The following is a 15,010-nucleotide window of genomic DNA, read 5'->3' on the forward strand; positions in this document are numbered from 1 at the left end:
ATATCTTTATTACAATATCTTTGATCAGCCTTCACAATAATAGTACAGTACTTTTACAATATAGTAAAAAGAGAAATAATTTAACACATTTGTTATTGAGAATAGGAAAGAATTGGGCACTAAAACAATATATTTAATTAAAAGTTTTGAGTAGTTGTAGAACTTGAAGATATTTGGCCATCTGATAGGTGAGTTTGAGGTTACCCTTAAAAAATAATAAATGTAGCATTTATCTGTGCAGCCTTATTTGGAACTGATTGGAGTAATTAGAACACATCTTGGGGCATCATAGAAAGGACACCATATGAAGACATGAATAAGAGTTTCTATTCTGTAGATCCACAAGGGCAAAGTCTCTGCAAATAAGGAGTCCCATGAAATCTTCCTGGCAGCTGAGCTAAGAGAACATCAAAGCAGGCTGTGGAAAAGGCCCATCTATGTTTGTTTAGGATTAGAACCAGACCCTGGGCATTTTACGGCTCTGAACCACATCCGGCCCTTTGATTGTCCCTGTCTGGCCCACATAAGGTCAATTGAAAATTAAAAATCAAATGTAAATAAATAATCCACCACAGGGGGCAGGAGAGGAAGCCAAGTTGGCTCCTTCGCTCGGCTGGCAGCTGCAGGAAGGCAAGGAGAGAAAACGCTTTTCTGAGCCTGTGCAATGCTCAGCCTTGTTTGGAACAGCTTGAGGAGTTGGGAGAGATGAAGTTTGAGGACATCAAATCAGGTTTCATTGGTTCAGTTCCAGTTTCTCAGTTTATTTTTATTAAGTGCCCACCCCCAGGATAGATTATTGTTGTTGTTAGTTGTGAAGTTGTGTTCGACCTATGACGACCCCATGGACATTCCTCCAGGCCTTTTCTGTCCTCTACCATCTCCTGGAGTCCATTTAAGCTCATGCTGATTGCTTCAGTGACTCCATCCAGCCACCTCATTCTTTGTCATCCCCTTCTTCTTTTGCTCTCAATCTTTCCCAGCATTAGGCTCTTCTCCAGTGAGTCCTTCCTTCTCATTAGGTGGCCAAAGTATTTGAGTTTCATCTTCAGGATCTGGCCTTCTAAAGAGCAGTCAGGATTGATCTCCTCTAGGACTGACTGGTTGTTCGCCTTGCAGTCCAAGGGACTCACAAGAGTCTTCTCCAGCACCATAGTTCAAAGGCCTCAATTCTTTGGCACTCAGCCTTTCTTATGGTCCAACTTTCACAACCATACATTGCAACTGGGAACACCATAGCCTTGACTATATGCACTTTTGTTGGCAGGGTGATGTCTCGCTTTTTAGTATGCTGTCTAGATTTGCCATATAGTTATAGATACTTTGCAGTAAAGCGCTTATGACTTTCTAACATTTGGCAGTGTCATTCTTTTGATAATCAATGTCTCTGGTTCTCTTGTATTATTGATTTGGACTTCTCCAGGGTTAATTGGCCTAAGTATTCAGAAGAGAGGGCAAGACAATCAGTGGAATGCTTGCCTCCGGAAGTGTCGGTCCTCCATCACTGAAGCGATTGGACAGCAGGTTGTCTAGAGTAGGATGGGGTCTCCTACTTGAGCAGGTGGTAGAAGACTTCCAAGGTCACTTTCAACTATGTTTTACTGTTACTGAAAAATTCGGTGCTCATGAGATTGGTAATTATAATAGCAGAGGCATCAGGTCTGTAGAGTCAAACATGATTCTAAGTTTCTAGAAGATTCTAGAGTTAGAAGATTCTAATTCCTAATATTTCAAGTAACTACCTAATACAATCAGAGCATTTAGCTTATGTGATAGATTAGAAGCTCTCTCTCTATCCAGTTTTGCAAAGTCTTGATTAGCTTTTCAAAATCTAGTGTGTCTTTCATTTATTAGACCACAAATCCCCAAATAGTCAGACATCAAAGAAAGCTGAATTTGATTGACAGCTGTTACATTTTTTTGTCGACAAAATTGTGACACTTGATACAAAATTGGCCAAGCCAGTAAAACACAGATGACAAAAAAAACAACTACACACACACACATGAAAACATCCAGAATCAGAAATGCAATGAATCAAAAATTTAAATATACTTTCCAGCTCTTAAACAAATATTTTCCATGAAATTTTATGAAATTTATACACAACAGTCCCTATCATGTCAGAAGTTTTTATTTTAAATGTATTTATTAGCTAACTTAAGAAATCAATAAAGTATAAATTGAGTTTCATCAGCAGTATAGCAATAAAATATCCATTATTTCAGAACATCTCTAAAATCCAAATGTGTCATATACAGCAATGGACATAATTTGTGTATTGACAGCTTTATGCAAATGGCATGATCAGGTTGAGTGTCTACATCATGTGCAAATAATGTGAATAAAGAAACATTTAAAGTAAATTTAAATGCCTTGTCTAAATCCAAGGGATTGGTCCATTGCAGTGATGACTCAGTACTTGCCATTAATTGGTTCTTGGAGGCACAATGAGTAGTAAAAATGTTGAGTGTCAAACAAACTATGTGACTTGCCGTGTGACCCTAACTTTGGCCAGGAAGGACTTCCTGTCTGTCCCTTTTCTTCCAGCATGGCCAACTTTCTGTCCACCCTCTGCTCCTTTTGAAGCAACCTTCCCAGTATGGCTGACTTCCTGTCTGTTCTTCGTGTCTGTCCCCCTTTTCCTATCGCAGCACATCGTGTACCAAACAAAGAAACAAGTACTGGGACAACATTTTTGTCACAAAATGTGTCAAGTACTAAATTCAATAAGTTTTGAAGTAATTGAGTACTGAGGTACCCCTGTATTGTGAATGGATGAAAGCTTTTAGCATTCAAATTATTTAATGGCAATTAATTGAATCAAAGTTTTACTACAGATTTAAAATGTAGAATCTAATTAAAAAATATATAAGTCAGTTATAAGCTAAATTCAAAGGTTAAATATTATGGATTTGGACAATGAAAGGGCAATTTGGAAGCAATATGTATTAGGAATCCATACGATTATTTAGCCACTGATAGTATCTTATAACTTTTGTATAAACTCCATATGTTCCTTTTGCAGCACACCCTTTACCCCAGCTCACAACTCCCGTTAGATACCAAGTATTTTTGTATTCAGTGACATGAGGTCCACCACTGTCACCTTCACAAGAATCTTTACTCCCATCAAGATAACCTGCACAGAACATGTTGTCTGTAATATTGAATTTAGTGTGCAAAACGCATTCCTTTTTGTGTATTTTGGGGACTTCCACTCGCATAAGAAGTGCTGAAGTAGCCCCGCCTTCCAAAAGACGCCCCCACCCACTCACTGTGGAGAATTCAACATAGTTCAATATGTCTGCTGCAAATCGAGGCGGTGGCAAACAGATGGGCACCACATACTCAGAAAAGTTGACGGGGGCTGATAATCGCAGCAAGGCAATGTCATTGTCAACGGTTTTGAAAGAATACTTTTCATGGATTATTAATTCATCAACTCCTCTTTCTTGTTCGCCTTCATCTCTACGGTTGATACGGTATTCACCTGAAAAAAAAGTAATACTTGATTTATTTAGAAGGTAACAAGTCTTTTCACGATGCACAAGGCCTAACTAATCTCTTCATCTTCTGGAAGTTAATGAATACAAAAAGTTTTATTTATTTACTTCCTCTTTTACAATAGAAAATTTTTATTTCTTTTTCTCTTTCTCTCCATGGAAAGTTTTTTAAAATCTTCCTTTTCTCTTTTAGTGCTTGATTACTGTTACTGATAGTGTTTACTGAATCAGGATGTTCTTTCTGGAATATAATATCTGATTTTGAGGGCTCATTTTTAAGAGCTGTGCAGAACATTTCAAACATAACTTTGCTTAGTTCAAAATGGCTGTTTCAAATGTGCCAACTTTGAGATATACCCATGTTCCAAAGTTTTGTCTTGACCTTGAAACAAATTTGTACTTTATTTATTGTTTGCAGTGTGTATTCAAATGAATCCATGCGGCTGCTTTGCTATACTTACATCTGTCTGACGTTGGCTGGAAAATACATATTTAGCTGCTGCTCTCATGTCATGGGACTTAAGGTTTCTATCATTATTGTTATAAGGCACCTTGGAAGCAATCCCAAAACATCTGGAGCTTCACTTGAACCCCATCAGTGCTGACAAAATCACTACTAGTCAGTTGCAAAAGGCAATTTTACTCAGAATAACTTACATTCTGCGATGATGCCTTTAACAAGATCAAACATTCACATCCTGCCTATCCCAGGTTCTTGGGAAGAACTCAGTAAATGGACACAAATGCCAAATTTAATCAAAACATTTGGCTGATTGTACAATGAATCATCATCATAATATTTAATATTTATTTTAAAAACCTCCTTTCCAGTTTTCCAGAGACTGCACTGTAGGTAGTGCTTTGAAAGGGGTACCCCCTTACTTATGTTAGTGACCCTAGGATAAAGAACAAGGGAGAAAAGGAGCTTGTTTCAGGTTCCCATTCTTCCTTATTTTGGAATGCTTTTTCATTTCAGAATAGAAACTGTTCAAAGAAGTCATATAGAGCCAAATAGTTCATGTTGATGGCTATTTGTGCAGGAGCAATTGATATGAAAATAGATGTTTAAAGATGTAGGTGAAATTAATGGGATAAATATGTGGTGCAGTGATTTTTCCTCCTCAGTTTCACAGAGTTTTAGGAAGTTAACAAAAACCATCTTACCAAGCCTTATCCTGAGATTTTGTCGGAGGACACGGTCAAAACAGTGAGCTGCTGAAATGATCCAGGATGGAGCAACCAGAACTCCTCCACATTTTTCATTTCCATTTTCTGTTATGAGAGCCTAAATATTTGATAATCAAATTGTACAGTTTACTTGCATGTTATGGAGCAGTAATCTTGCTGGCCTCATCCAGACCAGAGCACAGATGGGCAAGCATTTTTGGGTTAAAGGCTGCGTTCAATGTTGTGTGGCGTGCCAAGGGCTGTGCTCAAAAGGGGGGGGGGGCAATGGGAGGAAAGGCAGGAGAAGTAAAGGCCTCTTATCTATCACAACATTCTGCATAGTTTCAGTAATTTGTAAATCTGTTTTTGTTCACTATAGTCAATCTCTTTCTTTTGAATCTAGTGGTCTGCGAAGCACAAAGAAAGTGGATGGATGCCTATACAAATATGAGTGATTCAACTAATTTTAATTTAAAGTGTATTAAATTCTGACAGGCACTTACTTGCCACGGACATTCGCCTGGAGGACACTCATAACCACCTATGATTCTTCCTTGTCGATTTGGCCTTTTTGCCAGAACAGGTATTTTCCCACAGGGATAATCAACTGTAATTTTATAGTCAGAATAGTATTTCAAAACCACATTAAATATTTTCAATAGTAATGTGAATGCTTTTTAAAGTCAAAATATACAGACTTCTTTATTCACACAGGCATTCATCCATACGCATCCATACACACACACATATAGGCACCTACACAAACACACAGCAAAAGTTCTATTCCTGTAGCCCCACTCAACATAAATACTGCAGTATTTCACTTACAGTAATAATAACATCTATTTGCTGTTCGCCTTCATGTTCTTAAGAATATTCAACTATGTTCACATGTGAATTGGTATCTTTTTTTTTCTGTTAAATGAAAAATCAATGTGAAGTATACATTGATAATTATTAAAATTAATGGTAGCCAATGGTGAATTTCTCCTTTTTCTTCTTCTGAAATAGTTTTGAGATTTGCAGGTTAGATGAAAATATCTGAAAGTGAAACAACCCCCTGAGATATGAATTTCTCCAAACAAAGCTCTTTCTTGTTGAGGGAGAATTGAATTGCAATTCCTCCTCAATTGTACAATTGAGAAGCAGGTAAAATTGTTTCCAATAAAATCAAGGCCTGTTTCATAGGGATCCAACTATTTATGGTCCTTTAGGATTAGACACCAAGAAGGCATCATGCTTTTGTTTAAAGACAACTGTCTTCACTGTAGAAAGATCTTATTCTCACCCACCACCACCCTCTCCACCCAATTTTGCCTCATGCAGGCAGAAGCACGACTTAGTCCTGGCATCTCCGCGTTGGTGAAAGATGCCTACCTGAAGCCATGAAGAATGCGAGCATGACATGGCATGAGGCATTTCCCTCCCAGTGCAAATAGATGTCTTAACGGTGAACCTTGGCCAAGGGTTTGAATGTCAGCTCAACAGGCTGTCCCTGTTTTCCATCTTGAGATCAGTATTTCAATACAGAGACTGATAAAATTAGAACACGCTGGAATGCTGACTACTTAATTCATTGGAACCATTGTATGTCAATTAATAGTAAAAAGGCATCTATCTATACCAATGTTTCTCTACCTTAGTAATTTTAAGGTGTATGGAGTTCAACTCCCAATGTTGCCAAGGTGGACAAACACTGGTCTATGCCCTGGCATCTATCTGGAAAGGAATATCATGGCCACACATTGGTGTGATGGCTCATTCTTACCTTCTGCGATGCAGGATACTTGGTCACTTGCTAGCCTGTATCCCTCTGCACAAAAGCACTGTCTTAATGTGGTTGGGGAATCTACACAAAACTGCTCACAATTGCCATTGTTAAAAATGCATTTCAGCTTGCTTTCTGGTCCTAAATATAGAAAAGAAGATGTGAATTAACATTTTTCTGGTTTGGATAGGAAAGTGTTATGGGGTGGGGTTGCCACTGGCAAAGAAGGCTAAGAAGTCAGATTCTGGAACAGGAGTTTCCATCTTCTAGATTCTAAGGAAAAATAGAAGACAGAGTTAATGGTATCCCTTAGAAGGAAGGATACTGCTTGCTAATGAGTTTGCATCACCTTTGTTTTGGAGTGCACAGCTCTGCAAATCTGCATAAGCACAGGTTTCCAACAGGACTCAAAAGTAAATTGGTCTGAAGGTCATAGTGATATGAAAAAAAGACATTTCAGGTCTCAAAACCTGGATATCACCCACTGCAGTCTTAAAATATTCTGATATCTGGATTTTTTAATGAATGGCTGAGAGAATATGGCATAATGACCAATCTTCAGAGGTAGAACACTTATGTTATTATTTTACCAAGTTAGTAAGCATTTACCTATTTCACAATTTCTGCCTTCATGTGTTGGAGGACAAATGCATAAGTAGTCTTGATGCCCATCAATACAGGTCCCACCATTCTGGCAAGGGTTGGAGTCACACTGATCAGGATCTGTGAAAATAAGCATTCAACATTAGCACACATTTTAGGAAGGCATTTGTGGCAGAATTGACTAATTGGTATTCAGATGAATAACCCTTACCTGTATAGATTGCCCAGAATTCTTTCTAGGAAGAAGGAAAAATATAAAGCAAATTATCCAACATTAATGCTAATTTTTTTCATAAGAAAAGTAATACCTGGATGAATCCTAACCAAACTAATCCCTAGATCAGTGATGGTGAACCTTTTAGAGACCAAGTGCCCAAACTGCAACCCAAAACCCACTTATTTATCGCAAAGTGCCAACACGGCAATTTAACCTGAATAATGAGGTTTTACTACCTAAAATAATGATAAAAAAGGCAGAACCAGCTAAATGTTCTAAGAAGAACATGATAAATGCACTTTTATGCTCCTTCATTTTCCCCTGCTTTTGAAATATTATGTTTAGCAACAATAAAAAAGAAAAACTTCTGTAATATCATTTCTCTCTTTCCCTCCATCTCTCTGTTTATCTCTCTCTTCCCCTCCCTCTCTCTTTCCCTCTCTCCCTCTCTCCTTCTCTCCCTTTCTCTCTTTCCTTCCCCACTCTGTTTCTTTCTCTTTCCCCTCTTTTTTTCTTTCTTTCTCTTGCTTTTTCTCTCCCCCCCCGGGGGGGGGAAGGAACCCCTAAATTGGTGCTGGGTGGTAGGAATCTGACGTCTGGAAGCCAAGAAGCCCGGGAGCAGCACACCCACATTCAGCTGGCTGGAGTCGAAGGGCTGGTTGGGAAGACAAGGCATCTCAACACAGGCAGTCTGCAGGAAAAGCAACTAGCATCCAGGAGACGAAACTGAGCCCATGACGACGCAGGGTCGCATTGTGATTCTGCGTTGTAATGGGCTCCAGGAGGAGGATGGGACTCCATCTCCCCCATTGTAAAGCGTGTTAAATTTCGCTGTGCTGCGCATGGGGCTGGCCATGGAGGCAGCAACAGCAAATGCACCATGACGAAGGCGGAATGCTGTTTCACGCAAACGACAGCGAGAAATGCAATGGAGAAATGTGATGGAGCTGGGCTCGATACTTCAGATTTTAAAAAAATAATGGTTCTTCCCTGCCCCTACCCTAAAAATATATATTTAAAATAATCTGCCTGGACAATACTCAGAAGTACTTTGGCCAATAGAAGTTCTACCCTCTTCCTTTTTTACATATTTCCTTTTCTGGGCATGAATCAAGATATGACCCAGAAGAAGAGCAAGTCCGGTGGGATGAGGAGGCTATGGACCAAAGACTTGTTGTCTGTTGGCCAACAGGACAAAAAAGGTGAGAACTCTATTTGGGATGCACCAGGAACCAAAAAACATCTTTGGAAGAAAGAAGCATGTAATTTTAAGAGATCACAATATAGAGTGATCCAGCTTTTCCCACCCTTTGATGCCATCATTAATGAATTCTTGCAAAGTGTGATAGTCCAATTTAGATTTTATATAGCTGTTACTTGGCTATGTGAGATCTGATGAATGGTTTAGGACTTTTTTGTGAGAACTTTTATAATAATATGATATGTAGTGCTCATTTAGTATTCTGAATGGAATGTCTTTAACAGTATTCCTAGAATGTCATATTTTTTGACTCATTTATACTCTTTATAGCAACAACAGACTTATTGTCAAGTTTTCAACTGCTAACATGTCAGATAGGCAAGTATCACTGAAACTGAAAGTTCATTAGAAACAATAGCAGGTCAGCAGAAGAAGTCTATTTGTCCACAATAGTTTGTTACTTACGGTCCTCAAATCATCTTGGAAGATTTCTCTTGCTTCCTCCCATGAACATTTCTCTTCTAGGCATTCCCGCTCAACTGATCCTGCTTTAAGCTCTTCGAAGAAATAATTAGCTCTCCTAGCTCTTTGTAAGATGTTGCTGGCTTCCTTGGGCCTTAAGAAAACTTAAAAACAGAAACAACGAGCCAGGTGTATTCATCAAACTGAAGTGAAACGCCATCCTGCCAGAAATCACAAACCCTATCTTAAGTTTCAGTAGGCACTGAAAAATGGTTCCCATCTGAAATTTTTTTCAACATTTATTCACATCACTTCAGTGCTAGCTATCCATTCAGTGTCCCCTAATGCTGCTTGTCTGCCTCATTTTCCCTTGTTAACCTCCCTTGAAGGCAGTAGCAATTTCCATGACCCCTGTCTGCTGTTTACTTTTTAATAGTAAAGTTATACTGTACAAAACATAGGGACCATTACCAATCAGATTACACGGCAGGGAGGATGGTAGTCATTGGGATTAGCTCTAGCAGTAATTCTCAACTTTTTAAAAAAATCCTTTCTTCTCTGGGATGTCAGGTTTTCCTTGATTCTATGAAGTGCTGAACAACATAGAGTTAGATCAGCTTTTAGACAATCCCAGTGTATGAAAAAAACAGGAAGCTCCTCTCTCTTTTCATAAGACTGAGCTCATTCTCTATCTTGCATCATATTTCAAAACAATTTGCTCCAGAACATCCAGGACTGTTCAAGAAATACAAATTGAACTCTCTCTTGGATTTGCTGAAGCAATTATTTATTCTGTAGAAACACTATTAATTAAGTGTTAATACCACTTTATAATGCCTTGGTAAGGCCATACTTGGAATATTTCATTCAGTTTTGGTCCCCATGATGTAAAAAAGACATTGAGACTCTAGAAAGAGTGCAGGGAAGAGCAACAAAGATGATTAGGGGACTAGAGGCTAAAACATATGAGGAACGGTTGCAGGAACTCGGTATGTCTAGTTTAATGAAAAGAAGGACTAGGGGAGACATGATAGCAGTGTTCCAATATCTCAGGGGCTGCCACAAAGAAGAGGGAGTCAAACTATTCTCCAAAGCACCTAAGGGTAGAACAAGAGGCAATGGGTGGAAACTAATCAAGGAGAGAAGCAACTTAGAACTAAGGAGAAATTTCCTGACAGTTAGAACAATTAATAAGTGGAACAACTTGCCTGCAGAAGTTGTGAATGCTCCAACACTGGAAATTTTTAAGAAGATGTTGGATAACCATTTGTCTGAAGTGGTGTAGGGTTTCCTGCCTGGGCAGGGGGTTGGACTAGAAGACCTCCAAGATCCCTTCCAACTCTTTTAATATATTATTATTACTAGATATTAAAAGGAATGCATGTATCCTCTATACTAGCATTTAAAAAAAATTTCAATATTTCTGCCACAATTTTATGATTTAAATTTTCTGCTTCAAGGATTGAAGAATCTAGGAACCACCCTTCTGGACCAGACCAATGCTTATCATAGACCAGCATTTTCTTTCTCACTGAGCCCAATCAGAAGCCTCTTGGGTGCACATAAGTAGGAGGCAGAGACATAGCCCTTCCCCACTGATGTTGCTCTGCAACTGATATTTAAAGGCACGTTGGCCTCAATCAAGAGGTGACACTGACATTTCAAATCTAGTACCCTCCATTATTTCTTAGATTCAAAGACCATTAGGCTTAATTGCAATAGGGCTGTATTTTTAAGCTCTCAAGGAAAGCATACAACAGTTTAAAAAATAATTTATTAATATTTTATTGTATTTTACATTTACTAACTGGGAACTAAGATGAAATGAAAAGTGGACCAAATACTTCACTTGTTTCATTTTTGCTTATATTATTCTTTAAATTTTCCTGATAACTTTGAGTATATTGTACACAGTTTAAATGATGAAGAATGGGGCTTGGTTTTAATTTGTGATTTTAAAATGAATCCACAGCTAGGCTTGTATCATTATTTTGATGCAAAGAATAAAACCACAGCATGTTTACTATAAATTCCCTTCTTGAAAAGGGATACATACTGCAAAGAGATTTTTGTTCACCCTGTAAGTTTTTTATAATACTTCCTAAATTGATTACAGAAAAATTAAACTATAAAATGCTAAATATTTAAATACGTCGTATAACGTTTCTGTTCACATGCCTTTCCTCATACTAATACCTGCAATATACAACAATCAGAAATGTTGGTTCAAGAATGCTTCAACTTGCTACTTTTTAAATCTTATTCTTAGAATGTGATTGCTGATTTATGATGCATTAAAATCTGGTTTACTAAAATCTTAGCTATAGGTTTTCTAAGACATTAAACACTATTGCATAAAAGTTGAATTATAGAAAACAAGGAATTAATTCATGACCGCAACAAACATTTTCAGATGTTTCATACCTGAAGCCCTGGCAATAGGAGATGCAAGCAAAAGAAGGCAAAGCAAAACACCGAAGTGGCAGGAAATCATGATGAAACCAAAATGTTGTGTCCAAATAGTGTACTGATATTTCAGCAAGGACTCTGAGAGCAAAGTTCTCTGTTTCAATGCTTCGGTTGGAGGAGGGGTGTAGAAGAGAAAGCTCCAAAACTGGCTCTGGAACATCAGATAGGCCAAAAAAAAGGGGATGGAAAAATCAGGTTTTAAATTCTGGTAGACTCAAAACAGGCAGGATTTATTTTAAATAAACCATTAGATAAAATCAAATGGCAGAAAGTTTGAAACCATCAGAATAGACAGGTGAAATATTTCAAATAGACACAATGGAATATTAGAAGACTTAATATTTAATGATAAAAGGGCAAAACCTGGAGGGCTAATAAGGCAGGGTGATCAAAGGAGGTGGTTAAAGAAGTCACAAGTGATACACATTTTAAAAAAACAGGCAGTGTTTTGAGTACACCATGGTGGCTGCCATTTTGACTTTTTTGGCCATTTCATTTTATTTTTACTTTTATGACTTGCAGACACCCCCAAAGAGTTCTGAACCTCAAAGAATCCCAACTCCCCATTTGGTGACCCTGACACTGTTCTGATTTATTTCATGTACAGCTACAGTTCAATTCTATTTCTCTGGCACAATTTTGTTAGTTTATGACCCTCAACACATCTTGAATACCTCATTTGGGTTTTTTAAAAATGTAAAATAGACATTAATTTCTTCATTAAGTGGTAGAAGTCTGGCCAACGAGCATAGTAAAGAATCCCTATTTTATCACCCATTGCCGACTGAACTATTACTTGAAATATTACAGATGTGGATAAGTCCCCCGTGTAAAATATCAATACTGGTGAAGTCAGAGAGACCCAGAGTCACCTAATAAGTTCTGTGGTTGGACAAGAAATTGATCACTGGATTTTTCCTTCAAGCATATATTCAAATTTTTATTTTTATAAATGCTGACTAGTGACAAAATTCTTGTTAAATGTTCTTGCTTGTAAATACTATTTGCACTTATTTGGAACAAAATTCTAGCTAATAAAGAGAATTAGAACCTGAAATATGGAAAAACCAAAAATTAAAGGACAATGTTTAATTACTCGAAATCAGAAACTGCATGTGCTGCAAGGAAGTATTGTTAAGAGAGAGATAGAGTAATTGCTTAGTTAAATCATAACAGCAGATTGGTAAACCAAGTACCAATCTACTGAGTTTCAAAACATGCTATGTCACTGAATTAACCACAGTAATTGAACAAATTTGGTATGGATTGTGGCATCATAAGTATTATTAGGGAACTAGCAAGATACTTGGTGATTTCAATGACCTTGCCCTGAAATCCACGAGAAACTGGTTTCAGATTGAGAACCACCATACACTTCAGTAATTTTGTACAACAGATGTGTTCTGTGGTAATTTCTTTCAAGCAAAAATTTCATGCTGTAGATTCTAAAAAATTAAAAGATTAAACTTCTAAGCTTTGAAAATCATTAATTTAGCAGACAATATTAAAGGTTACTATACAAAATTGCATAGTTTTATGATTTTAAGGGTTATGTGCCAACAAATATATGTGAAAATTGAATCCTTTCCAATACAAGAGCAATATTATCTCTCTTTTTTTAAAGCAATCTGGATTTTTGCTAAACACATTTAAGAATTTAAAGAGGATTTGGAAAAAGGGAAGACCTTAATGCAGCATGTCAGTATAAGTTTACTTGTAAGTATGAATATGTTAATATTTATAAATTAATTATATTTTATTTTTAAATTTAAAGCTGCTGTTTTTTTTTTAAAGTTAAGATTGGAAAGATTGCTCATTTTGGAATGGGGAATATTAATCAAGTATAGAAAACAGACCAATAATAGTTTTCCTGAAAAACTTATGTGCACAATACAAGATGTGAGGAGAGAATTTCTGCAAAACAGAAAAGAGGAAGCATGACTTGCCAAGTTATGAAAATTTGGAAATGTTTCAATGATATCATAATGGCCTTTTCCTCCCTGTTCTGAGATGTTGCAGCAATAACTGCAGAAGCCTATGGAGAACATGTATTTTCTCCATTTTAGGTGATAAATTATTTTTTAATAATTTGGATCTTCTACAGCTTTTAAGTTTAAATTTTAATTTTAAAAATTAATTTTAATTTTTTAATTTTAAAAAACAGCAATTTTGTGGGAGAGCCCTTAAATGGGATCCGGGAATTGAGCTTTACCTAGTGCCCTAATTAAAACGACTCCTCTAGCTTTTTTTATTTGTAGTCCCCACAAAAAACAAACAACCCCTGAACTTGACAAATGGAGAGCTTTTATTTAGAAAAAGCAGGTGTGTGGGATGATTCTCATTCCACTGAATGGCCCTCTATGGCCATATTTCTGAACCTTGGCCACCTGAAAATGTATAGACTTCAATTTCTCAGGGATGGCTGGGCAATTCTGGGAGTTAAATTCACACACCTTCAACTGGCCAAGACTGAGAAGTCCTGTTCTCTGCATTTTTTAAATTATTATTTTAGATTTCTTTTTATCCTGCTTTTATTATTTTTATAAATAACGCAAGGAGGTGAACATACCTAATAATCTTTCCCCCTATTTTTTCTTTAAACAGCAACTTTGTGACAGTTGGGCTGCGAGAGTATGACTGGCCCAAAATAACCCTGCCAGCTTTCATTTCTAAAGCAGGACTAGAACTCACAATTTCCTGGTTTCTACCTTAGTGCCTACTGGATCTATAATCCCTTCATAATCCCTCATAACATTCAGGTAATCCACATCATAGCTAGTCTGGCTTTGATACAAGGCCTGTTAAACATAAAGTTACACACATATTAGACATTTTTATTTATTCTTCCAAAATTGAAGCTTCAATATTAGTGATCCAAAAGAAAAGCAATATGATCAAATTATAACATTCTTATTATTTTCAAGTTCAACATCTAGGTTTAGACAGAATCCAACTGGGTTTATGAAAGTGATAATTGCCATTAATAGACAGCTTTGTTAGAAACACTGATTTGTAGATTCTATTAGATATGATAATTTTACTCTATTTGTCTGGCTGTTTAATCTACAAGAAAGACATTTACATGATATGTACCAATTAATCTAATCTAATCTAATCTAATCTAATCTAATCTAATCTAATCTAATCTAATCTAATTTAATCTAATCTAAATTTCTGTATTGTTGCGCAGTATTTTCTCCCTGAATGTTAGAAATTGTATTTCTAACAAGTCCCCACAAAATGACTTCCATTGCAAATCATTTCTCAACATATACTCCCATAATTTTTATCCAGATCTTTTTTTGCAACTAATTATCCTATGGTAGTGATTTCCACACCAATTCCTTGCTGAAGTATTAGTCTATAATAAAATTGGGAATGTCAAGATAGAAAAAAAATCAGATAATTAAAATCTGTTTTAACCCAATTTTAATTTTAATTTCAACTATATTAATGTAGAATTTTGCAAAACAATGAAGTTGTTTGGGCTCTTAAAGGCCTATGCATCAGTAGATTACAGATCAGTTGTTAGAACTGTGTTAAATGTCTTACGTTGGCAATAAATATCTTGCTTCTCTTTTCTAAAGTCAAGCTTTATGAAAAACTAGAAACAAAATTTT

General features: G+C 36.7%; 2 protein-coding genes across 3 annotated transcripts in view; one reads left to right on the forward strand and one right to left on the reverse strand.

Moving 5' to 3' along the window:
• PCID2 (PCI domain containing 2) overlaps positions 1 to 15,010 on the forward strand; it is a 107,023-nt gene that overhangs the window by 58,493 nt on the left and 33,520 nt on the right. The window contains exons 15-16 of one of the 2 annotated variants that reach the window (XM_058186835.1): positions 13,015 to 13,106; positions 13,995 to 14,136. The exons of the other annotated variant lie outside the window; for it this stretch is intronic. Coding sequence (XP_058042818.1) covers positions 13,015 to 13,080 — 66 coding nt within the window. The 3' untranslated portion in view covers positions 13,081 to 13,106; positions 13,995 to 14,136. Of the gene's footprint in view, positions 1 to 13,014; positions 13,107 to 13,994; positions 14,137 to 15,010 lie in introns of those variants that run through there. 2 annotated transcript variants of the gene reach the window in all.
• On the reverse strand, positions 46 to 14,169 carry F7 (coagulation factor VII). Its single transcript, XM_058186840.1, has 9 exons — positions 14,082 to 14,169; positions 11,346 to 11,541; positions 8,925 to 9,085; positions 7,253 to 7,277; positions 7,048 to 7,161; positions 6,439 to 6,579; positions 5,174 to 5,277; positions 4,668 to 4,788; positions 46 to 3,490 (listed from the first exon to the last, which is right to left on the reverse strand). The coding sequence occupies exons 2-9, from the start codon at positions 11,413 to 11,415 to the stop codon at positions 2,949 to 2,951; spliced, it is 1,278 nt and encodes a 425-aa protein (XP_058042823.1). The 5' UTR covers positions 11,416 to 11,541; positions 14,082 to 14,169; the 3' UTR covers positions 46 to 2,948.

The sequence above is a fragment of the Ahaetulla prasina genome, chromosome 5 (genome assembly GCF_028640845.1).
Source record: "Ahaetulla prasina isolate Xishuangbanna chromosome 5, ASM2864084v1, whole genome shotgun sequence".
Classification (NCBI taxonomy): domain Eukaryota; kingdom Metazoa; phylum Chordata; class Lepidosauria; order Squamata; family Colubridae; genus Ahaetulla; species Ahaetulla prasina.

Coding starts and splice junctions, on each gene's coding strand:
- F7 (XM_058186840.1), bottom strand. CDS start 11,415: ATGATTTCCTGCCACTTCGGTGTTTTGCTTTGCCTTCTTTTGCTTGCA. Junction 6,580..7,047: donor AGGCAGAAATTGTGAAATAG/GTAAATGCTTAC, acceptor TTCTATATTTAG/GACCAGAAAGCAAGCTGAAA. Junction 5,278..6,438: donor AGTATCCTGCATCGCAGAAG/GTAAGAATGAGC, acceptor ATAAAATTACAG/TTGATTATCCCTGTGGGAAA.